The 15,282-nt window shown below is 39.1% G+C and overlaps 1 protein-coding gene across 1 annotated transcript; it reads right to left on the bottom strand.

Moving 5' to 3' along the window:
* Window positions 1–293: 293 nt before the first annotated feature.
* LOC119796297 (transcription factor Sox-14-like) lies at window positions 294–1,642 on the bottom strand. Its single transcript, XM_038304793.1, has one exon. It carries the CDS (start codon window positions 1,462–1,464, stop codon window positions 799–801), a length of 666 nt encoding a protein of 221 aa, XP_038160721.1. The 5' UTR covers window positions 1,465–1,642; the 3' UTR covers window positions 294–798.
* Between the last annotated feature and the right edge of the window lie 13,640 nt (window positions 1,643–15,282).

Here is a 15,282-nt window from a genome sequence, read left to right as displayed (position 1 = left end):
TGGAGTCAGAAAAGGGTCAAAATGTTTGTAAACTTCTAAATATTAGTTGAAACTGAAAATAGTTTATATCTAATGTCAAACTTTTACCTCATAATGTGAGAAACTATAAAAGGCAAACATAAAATCAGAACTGAATCTATATTCAGTTCTGTATTTTAATTACACTTTTTCTTTATTTCTTTTCTTTATTGCAGTTTTAGTATATATATATATATATATATATATATATATATATATATATATATATATATATATATATATATATATATATATATATATATATATATATATACTTATCTTTTTTTTTGTTTACACTTTCAATTCCGATTTTTCGCCTTCAGATTTTGACCCAATCTGACAGGAGTGGGCGGGGAAACGCGATTGACAGCTGTCAATCACAGTGGGGCTGAATTGTGAGTTTTTTTCAAGCTGCAGAGAAGAATTATTAATTTATGTTGGCTTCTTTAGTTTCTCAGGTTATAAGGGAAAAAATGTGATATTCAATATCAACTTATATTTTTCTGTTTCAACTTTTATTTTTTCAGTTTCAACTAAGATTTATAAGTTTACAAACATTTTAAACCCTTTTTACTCCATAGAATCCCCCCATTTAAAATATCTTTGTTCCAAAGTAACATTTGAAGGTGATCAGATTATTATTTCTTTGTGGATTAAAATACTTTTCCTTATGCAAAGTAAAGCAGTTTTTCTGCAGTTGTTTTTTCTTCCTCTAAAAGTTGTTTGAACTTTTCTGACAGATCTGCTCTCTTCAGTCTGTTTTGTTTTCATTGGAGGAGTTTATGCGCCTTTATTGCTGATCCCTCCTGGGAAGAGGATGTAGGCCACCTGAGGGTGCAGGGATGCTCCGGACCACGCGCTGCAGCTGCAGGGAACCACGTACCCTGGGCTGGGCGGGGACGCGCGCTGTCCGGGGCACGCCAGCCCCCCGAACGCTGCGCTCTGGTATCCGAAGCCGTGCGCTCCGTAGGGCAGCGCGCCTGCGGCCACAGGCGGCGGCATCTCGGAGATCCGCTGGGCGACTCCGGCGTTAAAGGGCTCACAGAGGGAGAAAGGAGACGGGGAGGAGGAGGAGCAGGAGGAGGAGGCGAGCAGGGTTCTGGCTTTATCTGCGGACACCAGGAAAGAGTCCAGAGGAACCGCTGCGTCCCCGAGCAAAGACGGGAAAACAAAGCGGTCCCTGCTGAGCGGCGCTCTGGCTTTGCGCCGGGGTCTGTACTTGTAGTCCGGATGCTCCTTCATGTGCTGAACCCGCAGCCGCTTCGCCTCGTCGATGAACGGCCGCTTCTGGGAGTCACTGAGCCTCTTCCACTCCGCGCCCAGCCTCTTGGAGATCTCCGAGTTGTGCATCTTGGGGTTCTCCCGGGCCATCTTCCTCCTCTGCCCTCTGGACCAAACCATGAACGCATTCATGGGTCTCTTAATGTGATCTAGAGGTTTGGCCATTTCCGGGGCAGATATTAGAAATGATGGGGATCAAGTTATCCTGTAGAAAAGTTCATGCTCCTGTCGCGCGTAAAGCTGCTGGGAAAAGAGAAGGAGGATGTCTTTGTTTTTCCTTTCTGTCTCTGTTGGGCAGATTCTTGGTATAAAAACAGTCCAAACGGTGTTTAACTGGAAATGTGAAGCTTAAAGCCTGAATGGGAGAATAAATGGGACCAAGTGAAGCTTGTTATGGATGACGCAGAGCGCGTCATCCACTCAGCAACACGCGCTGACATGGTGGGCCGCGCCGGTGGGACTTAAAGAATATAATCTGCTAAGAAAAGAAAAAAAGAAGAAAGCTCAACTTGATTTTTATTTTTAAATCACAAACCTGCTTTTATTTTATTGGGATTTTATTTTATGACAAAAAGATTTATGGAAGATGATTCCTGGAAAGTAGAAAACTGGTAGATGGTCTTTATGATGAGATTTAAAGGGATCATAGAATGATTCTATAGGGTATTTGGTGCTGGTCCTTAAAGGGGAACACCGTTTTTTTTTTTTACATTTATTCCATCATGTTCTACTCACCCATCTGAGTTTAGTGCCATTAGTAGCCGTTCTGAAGATATTCCGTTAGGTTATATCCAGTAACGTCTTCCTATGGGCAACGACTTGAAGGCACAAACTAAACTGTTCATCATTTATTCTTTATGGTACGCCAGCATTCAGAACATGGAGGCCAATCACTGTCCCCCAGACATCCACCAAGCTGCTGAGAAAAGACGCATCATAGCAACAAGCACTCACTCACTGAAACATCAAATTGGAGTCAGAAAGGGGTCAAATGTTTGTCAACTGTTTTGGTAGGGTGACCAGACGACCAGATGTCCGGGACTTTGGTCAGCAGAACCGAGCCTTAGCTCTGGGGCGTTTCGGGAACCCCGGCGGATGCGGGCAGGGAGCCAGTGGCTCCCTCGTGAGGACGGGCGTCTCATGACCCCTTTAATTTCTTAATTTTGACCTTCAAAGAATGAATTTTAAAATACAAAGTATCTTAAAACAATGACTTTATACAATGACGTAACTATCAGTAAGCAGTGACAGCAATTGCTTAGGGGCCCCGTCACTTACACCTGGTTCCCCCCCTACGCAATTGTAGACCAGGACATCTCTTTGGAGATGTAATGGTGCGAAAATTTTCACTTAAACCCACCTGATAGTAGATTGGCGATTGGCTGACTGGACCTTATTTATAGGGCAACACATGGCAGATTTCACCATGATGGTGAGCCGTTTAAACACGACACCAACAGCAAAGCAGACAGTGGGACTTTTAATTACTATGATAATAACTGTGTCTAGTTCATTAGACGGTCTGGGGGTGTTGTACTTCATATGGGGCCCACCCAGATGCTTATTGTTGTGTCATTACGCCATTGACTTTATATCTCCTAATTATGACTTTATCTGTAATAGTTATAATGTTGAAAGTCAAAATTCTGACTCTAAATCTTATATTCATTACTTTCAACCTCCCACTTATGACTTTATATCTAATAATCATGACTTTAAATCTCATAATTTTGTATCTTTATTAACGGCAAATAAAGATATGTAATATTACAACTTTATTCTCGTAATGCTATGACTTTATGCTCAAAATAAAATAAAAAAAAATCTCTAGTCTGGCCCTAATACTCCATCGTATGTTATACATCGGGTAAAAGTGAAAAAAAGAGTTATTGCACCTTTCTGATTCCTGATCCTCCACGGACGGGTCGGTCGTTGGATCGCCAACTTGAAGAGGGAGGATTTGCCATCGAACTTCTGGCCAGAGAAAAAACCCGTAATATGTAGCCAACATTTGGAAGAAGAATGTTTTCAAGATGACTTGGATAATAGCGCGTTGTGACAAACACCAGATACAGCACTGGGACTTGATCAACAGCCGATACCGCACCGTGACAATGTCACTAACCAGTAGGTGGCAGTAGTGTTCTTTGACAAACTTACACTTTACTTACTCTTACTCTGAATTAAAAACATTTATCATTTATTGAACAGGATGGAATCTTTTCAGATTTAAAGAACTTTCAGAAGTTTGAATTCTGAAAATGAGCGACTTTTCCTTTAATATTAAGGTCATTTTTCCCCTCTTATTTTAAAGCCATTTTTACTAGATTTTTTTTTTCTATTGAGTTGTGTGTTTTGCAATCTACGTTATCTAAATTACACTATCAGGCATTTAAAAGTTTACATTTTCTTTCTCTCCAATTAGCACTTGAACAACCCACTTCATAGGGTGAAACTTTTTGTTTTAGTGATCAATAACTTTTGAAAATAAGATATAGGATTATAAGTAATTGTTATAGTTTTACATGATGTACTGCTGTTAATTGCAACAGATGAAACAAATGATTCTCTTTTCTATAACCAATGACACTAGTCTAACATGCATGCATAGTATGCATTGGTTAAAACTATGTAGTGGCCTACATTGTAACGATCTTGGTTCTGTTGTTTTTCTTTAAGTTTTCAGTTTCAAGTTTAGCCAGTTTTTTCATTGTTTTCTAGCTTTATTGGTGTCTGGATTCATTTAAGTTGCTTAGGTTTTTCTGTCTGTCCTCTGCTGCCCCCTTGTGTTCGTTTCCCTTGGCCTCCTCGTCAGCTCTAATCACACCTGCTCCTTATCAGCTCATTAGTCCTACCTTTGTTCAGTCGGCCATAAATACACTCCCTCTGCAGTCCCTCTTTGCTGGTTCCTCGTCTTACCTTTCCTCACCCTGGCTCCTTGATGGTTTTCCCCTGATGTCTCCATGGTTCTGGTTTGTGTTTGATTTTTAAGTCGGATTTTTGGATTCCTGTTTTTGTTGCCTGAGCTCTCATTCCATTCCTTCCAAGAACTCACCTCTGCCTCTCAGCTTCTGCTTTTGGGTCCAAACAAAAACCTTAAAACCAAATCCTGACATACATAGTTTTGTCTTCAATTTAATGTTTCTGTTATGATTTTCTTTTTAGTATTCAGTCTTCTTGGTTTTCCATTTGTTGTCCTCTGCTGCCCTCCTGTGTCTTTCCCTTGCTCTGTTTTCTGCTCTGTCCTCACCTGTTTTCAATCCCCTCGTTAGCCCTCTCTTTGTCTCTGTCCCCTTTAAAAGCCCTCCCTCTTCAGTTCCTGTTTGCAGTACCTGTTTCTGTTCCCGTCTGTTCTGGATCCCTGAACAGGATCGGCTTCCAACATGTCCTCTGGGACTGCAGCACTTGTGGACATTCTTGGACTGATCTGCTAGACCAGGTAGTGGCCAACTCAGATAATCATCTTCTGTCAGATGATCGTGGTCACTTACCTGTGTTTCTCCTGCAGAGTGTCTGAGATTGGGCGGTGCCCCGCTCCCCTCCTGCAGAATCCGCGAGCCTCAGCTCCACTTTAGTTTTCTTTATTTAATAAACATTTTGAACTTTCCTACTGACTGTCTCTCCTTGAATACTGGGTCCATCTGTCCTCTGTTTCTGGACAGTTACACTGGTAGCCAAGTTATCGACATTTCGTTGTCAAGATTCACCTTGTGTTTTTTGTGCAACAACAATAGAGTAAGTCTACACTGCAAAAACGATCTAGATATAGGTAAAAATTTCTTAAAATAAGTGTATTCACCCTAAATTTGAGTAGGTAAATGAGATAGTTTGCCAATGGAATGAGTAATTTTACTCCTAAAATAAAATAATTAGATAATATCCACTTGAAATAAGACAATGCAATTGTGTTTTCTTATTTTAAGTGTAAATTGTCTTGTTCCATGGCAACATGTCACTTTTACCTCCTTAATTCAAGAACAAATGCACTTATTTTAAGAAAAAATGACTTATCTAGATTTAGATTTTTTGCAGTGTAAGTCTATACATTATTAAACTCTCTAATTAGACATAATTTAGCATTTTATTGTGTTGGACAATAGCAATTCTTGTACAAGTTTTGTACGTAATGTAATGATGTAAACTTTTTAGATACATTTTCACCACAATTGAAAGTTAAAATTCTTTTTTTATTAGGGATACACTAACAATAAAAAATCTGTGCTAATATTAATTTCCGATATTAATATTGCTGTTATAAACCGATATCTGTTTGTCTAACATTTGGACATAATTTAATGAACAGTATGTAATAAAATCAGATTTAAATTACTTTCAGAAGTTTGAATTCTGAACACGACCCGACTTTTCCTTTAACTGACTAAATAGGAAAAAGGTCTGAATACTTTATGGCACAGAAAACACAGAAATACGTTTACAGAGAGGATATTTCTTTTAAATCACATTAAAAAGGTTCCAACGGGATTAATCCCAGAATGGAGGGGTGGGGAGCAGTTGTTTTAGAGATATCGGGGGGTCTTTATTTCATTTACCCCCCACAATCCAAAGCAATGCAGGCCCCTTGAAGGGCAGAATAAAGTGACATTAAAGACGGTGAATCGGTGGAGGGAGGATAGGATGACTGCAGAGCTTTTCTTTTTCTGTGGAACAGCTGGAAGGATGAAATGATGGACAGCGGCGCTAAAGCAGCTGATCTGCCTCCTTGCAGTGGTGCTCTTATCTGCTTTGCTGTAGGTTCAGGCGGGCCTCCACACGGGAGGCGCACACCTCCACGCAGGAGGCGCACACCTCCACAGAGAGGCAATTAGGACTTCCAGAGGGGGCAGCTTTTTAAGAACGCTTCCAGCTGCAGAAAGAAACAATAATGTGTGGAGAAGTGATCCGTTTGTCTTTATTCTCCAAAAAGGCTTTAGTTGTTTGAAGAGGAAAAGTTTTTTTCTTCAAGTGTTTAGAGAGGCTTCTAAGAAAGGGCAGCATTTCAGTTCCAGAGAGATGAGGGGGGGGGGGGATAATCAGAAAAGAACAGCCTCAGCTCAAAATGGAGCTCATAATCAGATTAGCCTTTCTGCTCCTTTCATTGGGAGACTATCTTTACTTCTTGTGTCAAAACTGTCCTCCATGCACTCAGGTGGATTAAGGAGGTTCACTCTAGAAAGAAATTGACAGGTGCTAAAAAAAAATGTAGATAAGTCATTTTTTCTTAAAATAAGTGCATTTGTTCTTGAATTGAGGAGGAAAAAAGAGCCATTTTGCCAATGGAACAAGACGATTTACACTTAAAATAAGACAACACTATTGCATTGTCTTATTTCAAGTCCATTTTATCTAATTATCTTATTTTAAGAGAAAAAAATTTCATTCCATTGGCAAACTATCTCATTTACCTGCCCAAATTAAGGGTAAATACACTTAATTTAAGAAATTTGTACTTATTTCTAGATTGTTTTTCCAGTGCAAAATACAATTGCATTGTTTTATTTCAAGAGCATATTATCTAATTATCTTATTTTAAGAGTAAAAATATTAATTCAAGTTACAACTATCTCATTTACCTACTCAAATTAAGGTTAAAAATAATTAATTTAAGAAATGTTTTACTTATTTCTAGATAGTTTTTTCCAGTGTGCAGAAATGAAAGTCCAGACAGACCGTCTGATGGTTTAGGCTCTAAAAAAATAATAAAGAAAGAAATGAACAAATTAGAAGCATGTTGAGAAAACATAGATGCTTTCTGATCATTTATTTGACTGAATAGAAAATTTAACAGAAAAGTTAAAGTTACACTGCAAAAAATGTCAATCTTAACAAGTAATTCTTTCTTAAAATAAGTGCGTTTTTTCTTGAATTGAGCAGGTAAGTGAGACACTTTGCTAACGGAACAAGATAATTTACATTTAAAGTAAGAAAAAACAATTGCATTGTCTTATTTCAAGTAAATTTTATCTAATTGTCTTATTTTAGGAGTAAAAATACTCATTCCATTGGCAAATCCTCTTACTTACCTACTCAAATTAAGGGTAAATACACTTAATTTAAGAAATCTTTACTTATTTCTAGATCGTTTTTGCAGTGTATGGTCTTCAACGTTTTTTATTTGCTATACACTGGAAAAACGATCTAGAAATAAATAAAAATTTCTTAAATTAAGTGTATTTACCCTTAATGTGAGTAGGTAAATTAAATGATTTGCCAATGGAATGAGTATTTTTACTCTTAGAATAAGATATTTAGATAAAATGCACTTGAAATAAGACAATGCAATTGCATTTTCTTATTTTAAATGTAAATTGTCTTGTTCCACTGGCAATGTTTCACACTTACCTCTACAATTCAAGAAAAAATGCACTTATTTTAAGAAGAAATTACTTATATAGATTTTGATTTTTTTCCAGTGTAAGAAGAGTCTGATAAAATCTGATATCTGCACAAGAAAAACAATCTAGAAATAAGTAAAAAAATGTCTTAAATTAAGTGTATTTACCATTAATTTGAGTTGGTAAATGAGATAGTTTGCAACTGGAATGAATATTTTTACTCTTAAAATAAGATAATTAGATAAAAATGCACTTGAAATAAGACAATGCAATTATTTTTCTTATTTTAAATGTAAATTGTCTTGTTCCATTGGCAAAGTTTCTCACTTATCTCCTCAATTCAAAAACAAATGCACTTAATTTAAGAAAAAAACTACTTTTTTTTTCAGTGTGCTGGGTTCTTTTTACATTTCTACACTGCAAAAACGATCTGAAATTAAGTAAAAATGTCTTAAATCAAGTGTATTTACCCTTAATTTGAGCAGGTAAATAACAGTTTGCCAATGGAATGAGTATTTTTACACTTAAAATAAGTCAATTAGATAATATGCACTTGAAATAAGACAATGCAATTGATTTTTCTTATTTCAAATGTAAATTGTCTTGTTCCATTGGCAAAATGTCTCATTTACCTCCTCAATTCAGGATAAAATGCACTTACTTTAAGAAAAAATGACTTATTTAGTTTTACATTTTTTGCAGTGTAAACGCCTGCTAATGGGAAATGACTAAAAAACTTCTGTTGGATTTTAATAAAAAGTTTAGCTCTGCTTCTAGTCCACATTTTGTCACTTCAGCTACAAGCAAAAACTTTAAAGCCCAAAGACGCTGGAGTTAAACGCAGGTTTCTGACACTTCTGAGTGTCCATTAGGACACATTTCAGGGTGAAATCCCCCCCAGATCCGCAGGGCTGGAGAGGATTTCACTAAATCTCGTGCTTATGCTCATGATACTTAGCAGAAGTAAAGCGGTTTTAATGGCTCTCTGACTGACACATTGATGGTGGAAAACGCTTCAATCCACGGATGAGGGCGGGGCGGCCGTCTGATATTAACACGCTCCGTCCAACATGTGAGGATAAACCTGGGGCCGCTTCACTGCCGTGGCCCCTATAAGCCACCATGTAATACAAACCCATGCAGTCAGCAGTCAATGAGATTCATTTGCAATCAGTCAGCAGCTCAGAGCCACAGAGACGAGATTTAAAACATCCTGCAGGAACTGAAGCGCTGCTCGGACAGTGAAAGTTCTTGGCTTATTTCACATGGTGAAGTTTGCAGACGACACCGCGGCGGTGGGCCTCAGCAGAGACGACAACGACCTGGACTACAGAGAGGAGGTGGAGCAGCTGGGGGTGCAGAGATAACAGCCTGAAGGTGGAGAAGACCAAGGAGATCATGGTGGACTTCAGGAAGAACCAAAAAATCCAAATCTAGATACGTCATTTGTTCCTAAAATAGGGCTTGGGCGTCATGACGTAATTATTTTGTGTCGCCGCCATCTTGAAGGCCTCCTTTACCGCTGCTCAGACTACTGCCTATGACTACCGCGTACTGTACTCCCTCTCAGCCGTGTTTTAATTTGATTAATTTCACCTTAACTTGGTTTCAACCATGGTAAACCGTTGCTGTATTGTGGGCTGTAACAGCGCAACACATGATCGCCATGGGAACAACATAGAAAATGGGTTAACTTTCCACCGCTTTCCTGCCTGGAGGCGTAACCATGGAGACTAAGCGTCAGAGATAAAGAGTCGTCGGCTAGCTTGGATCGCGGCTGTAAGACGGCCGAACATAACTTACCACAGTATTCCGATGTCATTGAGAGTGTGTTCCCTGCATTTTCATTCTGGTAAGTTAAAGATGCACGGTTTTATTTTAGAGCCTACATTGTTTCTTTCCTTCAAAGTTGGGATCTTTTATGGGAAAATAATAAAATCGGCAGCGGGAAAAGGCTCAAATACCTGAGAAACCCGGAGGGTTGGCAGTTAACGTTACTAACTACACCTTTGAAACACATAGCAGCTAGTTAAAAGTACATAACATGCGTGAGTGGTTGTTAGCATTAGCGGTTAGCAGCTACTAAACTAGCACTCATCGGTGCTCCACTCATTGTTTGGAACTTCATATGGATCCAAATTATTAATAATGCTGATTTTGTCAACATACCGGTCCCTGGCTTCTCTATTTAACGTGTTCCGGTAAATTCCAGATCCTTTTCAAACATCTTTTTTTCTCTCTACTTCTACGTCTCTTCGTTCAACAACAACGTTTTTTTAGAGCTATGTTTACAGTCGCATAGCCCTCAACATGGCCGCCACGTCCCACAATGCGACGCGGATCCCAAGCCCAATAAATGCATTTGTTCTTGGATTGAGGAAGTAAAAGAGACATTTAGCCAAGACAATTTACACTTAAAATAAGAAAACACAATCGCTTTGTCGTATTTAAATAGCATATTATCTTATTATCTTAGCCTGATAAACTAGATTAAATGTGAGATTAAATGTATAATCTAGTCTGGCCCCGATGAATGTTGATGAGAACAACCCGTTGTTTTTCAAACCATGTCTGTGCCTATTGGCCAACGCTCTGACCAATGAGAGCAACTGACGGTGACATAGGAAGCGCCGCAGGAAGCTGGTGGGGGAGCGGAAACAGCCTGTCGCTAAAACGGCGAATACGACCTTCTTAAAAATGAACGAGCATAGAGCCTCTTCCTGCTCACGTTTCAACGAAAACCCAAAGTCTGATCCTTCCAGAACTGATTCCAAAGCCAAAAACCTCCATCAGAGCCAGCGGTCCTTCACATGCCGAGAGAGGGTAGTTGTTGCCATCTTCCTTGTTGTGCTTTCTCCAACGCACAGCTTTATCGTCACGCCCTCAACACCCCGCCCACTTTGCATCCAGACATTTAAAACACATCTCTGCGTTGTGATTGGCCAGCCAGATTTAGGGCCTGGAGCATTGATCAGGCTAGACTAAGGCCCCGTCCACACGAAGTCAAACCCTGGCCTAAACGCACAAATTCTTCACCAAACCAGCCTCTCATCCACACGAAGCCGGCGTTTCGGGGGTCTGTAAACGATCTTTTTTCTATTCAGCCTTCAGAGTGGGAAGATTTTGAAACGGCGTTTTCGCGTTTCCATCTTTAAGCTCTAACCGCATTTTTTTTCTTACACGCATGCGTCATAGCGTCGCCTCTAAACACGCATGCGCGACACAGTATCACAACAACAATGGCGCCGTACTGTGTTGAATGGTTGCTGCTCATGCTACTCACCCTGCTGTCGGGCTTACAACAGAATCTTCTTCTTCTGGAATATCTCCAGGAAGAACAGAGCAATATCGACCACATAGTTCAGCACCTGAATTTGACTGAACCACGAAAATAGACCCGCAGGGCAACCATGTATAAATATTACTGCGCATGCCCAACATTTCGTCGCCTATTTTTGCTTTGGCACCACAGCGCCACTTACAGGCCTGGCATACATTTTGCAGCGTTTTCATGCATTCGTGTGGACGATCACAAATTTCATTGGCAGATCATCTTATTTATCTGCTGAAATTAAGAGTAAATACACTTAATTTAAGACATTTTTACTTATATCTAGAACCACTGCTCATCAACAGCTCAGCTGCACTGGAAAAATTACCTAGAAATAAGTCAAAATTTGTTGAATTAAGTGTATTTACCCTTAATTTAAGTATGTAAATGAGATAGTTTGCCAATGGAATTAGTTTTTACTCTTAAAATAAGATAAGTAGATAATATTCCCTTAAAATACGACAACGCAGTTGTGTTTTCTTATTTTAAGTGTAAATTGTCTTGTTCCATTGGCAAAATGTCTCTTTTATCCCCTCAATCAAAGAACAAATGCACTTATTTTAAGAAAAAAGGACTTACAAAGATTTTGATTTTTTCCAGTGTGTAGAGGTGGTCAGCTGCACCACATTCATCACAGACACCCTCACCTGGACTGGAAACACCACCTCACTGGTCCAAAGGGCCCAGAAGCGCTTGGACTTCCTGCGGAGGATGAGGAGAGCCCACCTGCTGCAGCGCCTCAGACTGGAAGAAGGTGAGAACAGCAGAGAGGATCATGGGGGCTCCTCTTCCCTCCATTAAAGACATTTCATCCCAGCGCTGCGTGTCCCGAGCCCGTGACATCATCAATGACCCCTCACCCCCCCACCATGGACTGTTCTCCCTGCTGCCCTCTGGGAAGAGGCTTCCCAGCATTCAATGCAGGATCAGCAGGTTCTGCAGCAGCTTCTTCCCCACCGCCATCACACTGATGAATGCAACGGAGAAAATGAAATAAAAGCACTGAATGTTGGAAAACTGTAAATAATATCTCAATCTGTTTACATTTAATCACTGTTGCACTTTAAAAAATGAAAATTGGGAGCTGTTCTCAACGAAATGTTGTTTTGCATACACTTGTGTGGACAAAATGACCATAAAGTCTGTCTGAATCTATTTCTAAAAGGACAACACTGGTATGATGACCGGCCCACCAGGTAAATATCACAGATTACCAGTCCAAGCCTGTCTCTGAGCCTGCGTGGGTTCTCTCCGGGTACTCCGGCTTCCCCCCACAGTCCAAAAACATGACTGTTAGGTTAATTGGCTTCTGTAGAGTCCCCCTAGACATGAGTGTGAATGGTTGTTTGTCCTGTTTGTCCCGGTGTGAGACCTGTCCTGTGGATCCCGCCTCTCACCCCGCTTGGGATAAGCAGGTAACCTGACTCCGCCAGATGGATTTGCTCCGCATATCCATCTGGAAACCTTCTGTTGAAGTAATTTTGGGAAGGGGCGAAAATACTGGTTAGCTGATTGGCCTATGTTGGTGATAGACGGGCCAAATAAACCAATCAGATCAACGAAGCATATGACGTACTAACAGAGCGACGACGAAGAGGAGCCAATTGATAGATCAAACTCTTGCCGAAACCAGTCGGGAGAAGAGCAAAAACATCTTTTCCTCTGAGAAAAGCCTCCAGAGCAGTGTTTTGCTCTTCTTTCAGTGAAGAAATACTCTGTAATTCCCATAAAACTTGCTCGATAGCCACGCTAACGCTAGTTTCATCGGCTGAAGCCGCCATGTTCTTTAGACTGAACTGTCACGCTTCTCGTTGCGTCACACCTCAACCCGCCTCAAAGCCAACGCTGATTGGACGTTCGTTTGGTGAATGGCTAAAGGTAAAGGTAAGGTAAAAAATTCAGTGTAAGGAATTCAATGTTCTGCAAATGCGGTCTCCAAAAAAAGGCAGATTCCAATTAGACTGTTTTTCTTCCATACTTATAGTCCAGAATTTGCACATTACTTCATTTTTCTTTCTGTCCAATTGTCTCATTTTCAAACACCAAATCATCAGATGTAACGACCAGTTCCTCAGTACTTCAGCAGCCATCTTGGCAATTACTTTTTTGTCTTCTACCTGAATAATGTCTTGATTGCTTTTTACTTTTACTTGAGCAGAGAGTAAAAAAGAGAGATGAATACTTACTGAATGAATCAGATGCCAGATTACCTCCTCATACATGTAACATAATCTTAAAGGGGAAAATAGAAATTTACTCTATCATTAGATAGTTAGATAGACAGATACAGTAAACTTTATTCCGGACTCATGGTCCAATAAATACATACATAAAAATAAAATAAAAATAGTTAATGATAAAAACACAATACAAGTACCATTATCGATTAAATAGGATCTTTAAGAAGACAGGAATACCAGTGTCTCCACAGCTTAGACTGATATCGGATTGCACTACGTGTGGTATCAGTGAGTGACATAATAATATCATTTTCAGATGCATTTAACCTACAAATAAACTTATACATTAACTTTTGTAGAACAGCTTGTAGGGTATTAACTCTTGCTGTGACAAACATCTCACTTGCACTGGACCATCTTGGACGTTTCAAAAGTAACCGCATAGCATCATTACAAACTTCTTCTATTTATTTGGAATTTAAAGATTCAACTTAATATTAAGAGATCGAGCAAGATTTTTGGTAAATTAATGCAAAACATCGTTAAGCATCTTTGTAAAACTGAATTTATCATCATTTTCTTTGGCATATAACCAGGTTGGATAAAGAAAGGATGAATTTAAAAGTTGATAGAGACTCACAGGAGTCACGACATGAGGTGACTCTATAACCGCACTGCTAAGAAGCTTATAGATGGATAGAAACAGTCCTGTGAAGATGATGGTATGGAAGAGGATTAGAGCCACTGAAAAAAAAAAAAGTTTAACTCATTGTTAAATATTATTTCAGTTAAGTTAAAAAGTCAGAATTCTGACTTTAATCTCAAAATTATTTTTTTCCCCTCAGAATTCAGTCAGAATTCTGAGAGCAAACAAGCATCAACCTTGTCTAGAGACTAAACTAGCTCTCTGTTTTAATCGACCTTCCATTAATCAAACAGCATCACCAGGGACCCCTCAGGGACGGAAAAAGTCGCCTAATTCCGTCATTTTCCACCAATGTGTTCCTGTTCCTCTCAAACTACTCACATCTTTATCAGTAAAGCTGAGTGCTCCACATCTCTGCCTTCATGGGGCCCTTTAAGATTAAGATCTGAGAAAAAAAAGTCAGAAATCTGATCTGAAATAAAATTCAAAAATCAGTTGACTCTTTTATCTTTTCAGTGGCCCTAATCTTTTTACCTTTGTGAAGCACTTAAACAGATTTTATTTGTCATTTTGTTTATACAAGTATAAAACAAAAAGACATTTTATTTATATAATGTTTGTATTATAATTTTATATATATATATATAATTATAAAATATAATAAACATAATAATATGATACAATAACCCATTCCACAAAACATTCATCAGTCTGATGGCGGTGGGGAAGAAGCTGTTGCAGAACCTGCTGCCTGTGCTTAGACTGATGACATCAGAGGTGTGACCTCTATGTCTGTGAAAGGTGATAATAAATAAACATTACTTACTTACTTTTCCGTATGATGGTCTATGGAATCAGAGGGTGAAAGAATTGTAACCAGGACTGTTCCCAGACTCTTTTTATAGCACAGCAGTGTCTGGAACTGGAGGGGATCAAACGTTAGAGAACCCAGATAAGCTGCTGCAGGAACGGCATCAAGTGAGCATATTTTTTAATCACCTCGTGCTGCTCCTGAAAAAGATGGATATAGATTTTCTACTAAATATTCCCAACAATCCATTGTAGGTTCATCCAAAAGGGCTTAAAAACTACTTTAACTAATACATTAATTTACACCATTCAAATAATTCAAAAATACTGTTGATTATTGAACTTTATTGATCTAACTCTGCCATTGCATTGATATCCTCTCCCTGGAGCTGACACAGTGAATCCACAGTTTGCAGGGCTCTTCAGCTTCCTGAGACCATTTTCTTACATCTCTGTTTAATCTTATAAACTGGTTTATAATCTAAGAAGAAAAAACAAAACAAAATCTTGATCTGATCTCCCTGGTCTATCCTATGACCAGAAAAAATAAGCAGGGGTGTTGCCTGAGCCCACTAGAGGGCAGCAAAACCAAACTCAGCAGATCATAACCATACCATGTTCCTGCAGGTTTTTTTTTTAAAAAGTACATTGAGAATAAAACGCCATCAAGTCTATCTGTACACT

The sequence above is a fragment of the Cyprinodon tularosa genome, unplaced genomic scaffold (assembly GCF_016077235.1).
Source record: "Cyprinodon tularosa strain WSP-4 unplaced genomic scaffold, ASM1607723v1 ctg1146, whole genome shotgun sequence".
In the NCBI taxonomy this organism is placed as follows: domain Eukaryota; kingdom Metazoa; phylum Chordata; class Actinopteri; order Cyprinodontiformes; family Cyprinodontidae; genus Cyprinodon; species Cyprinodon tularosa.
This window is presented reverse-complemented; position numbering and strand designations above follow the sequence as displayed.

What these genes read in the sequence shown, in the direction of transcription:
- LOC119796297 (XM_038304793.1), bottom strand. Translation starts at nt 1,464, where the DNA reads ATGGCCAAACCTCTAGATCACATTAAGAGACCCATGAATGCGTTCATG.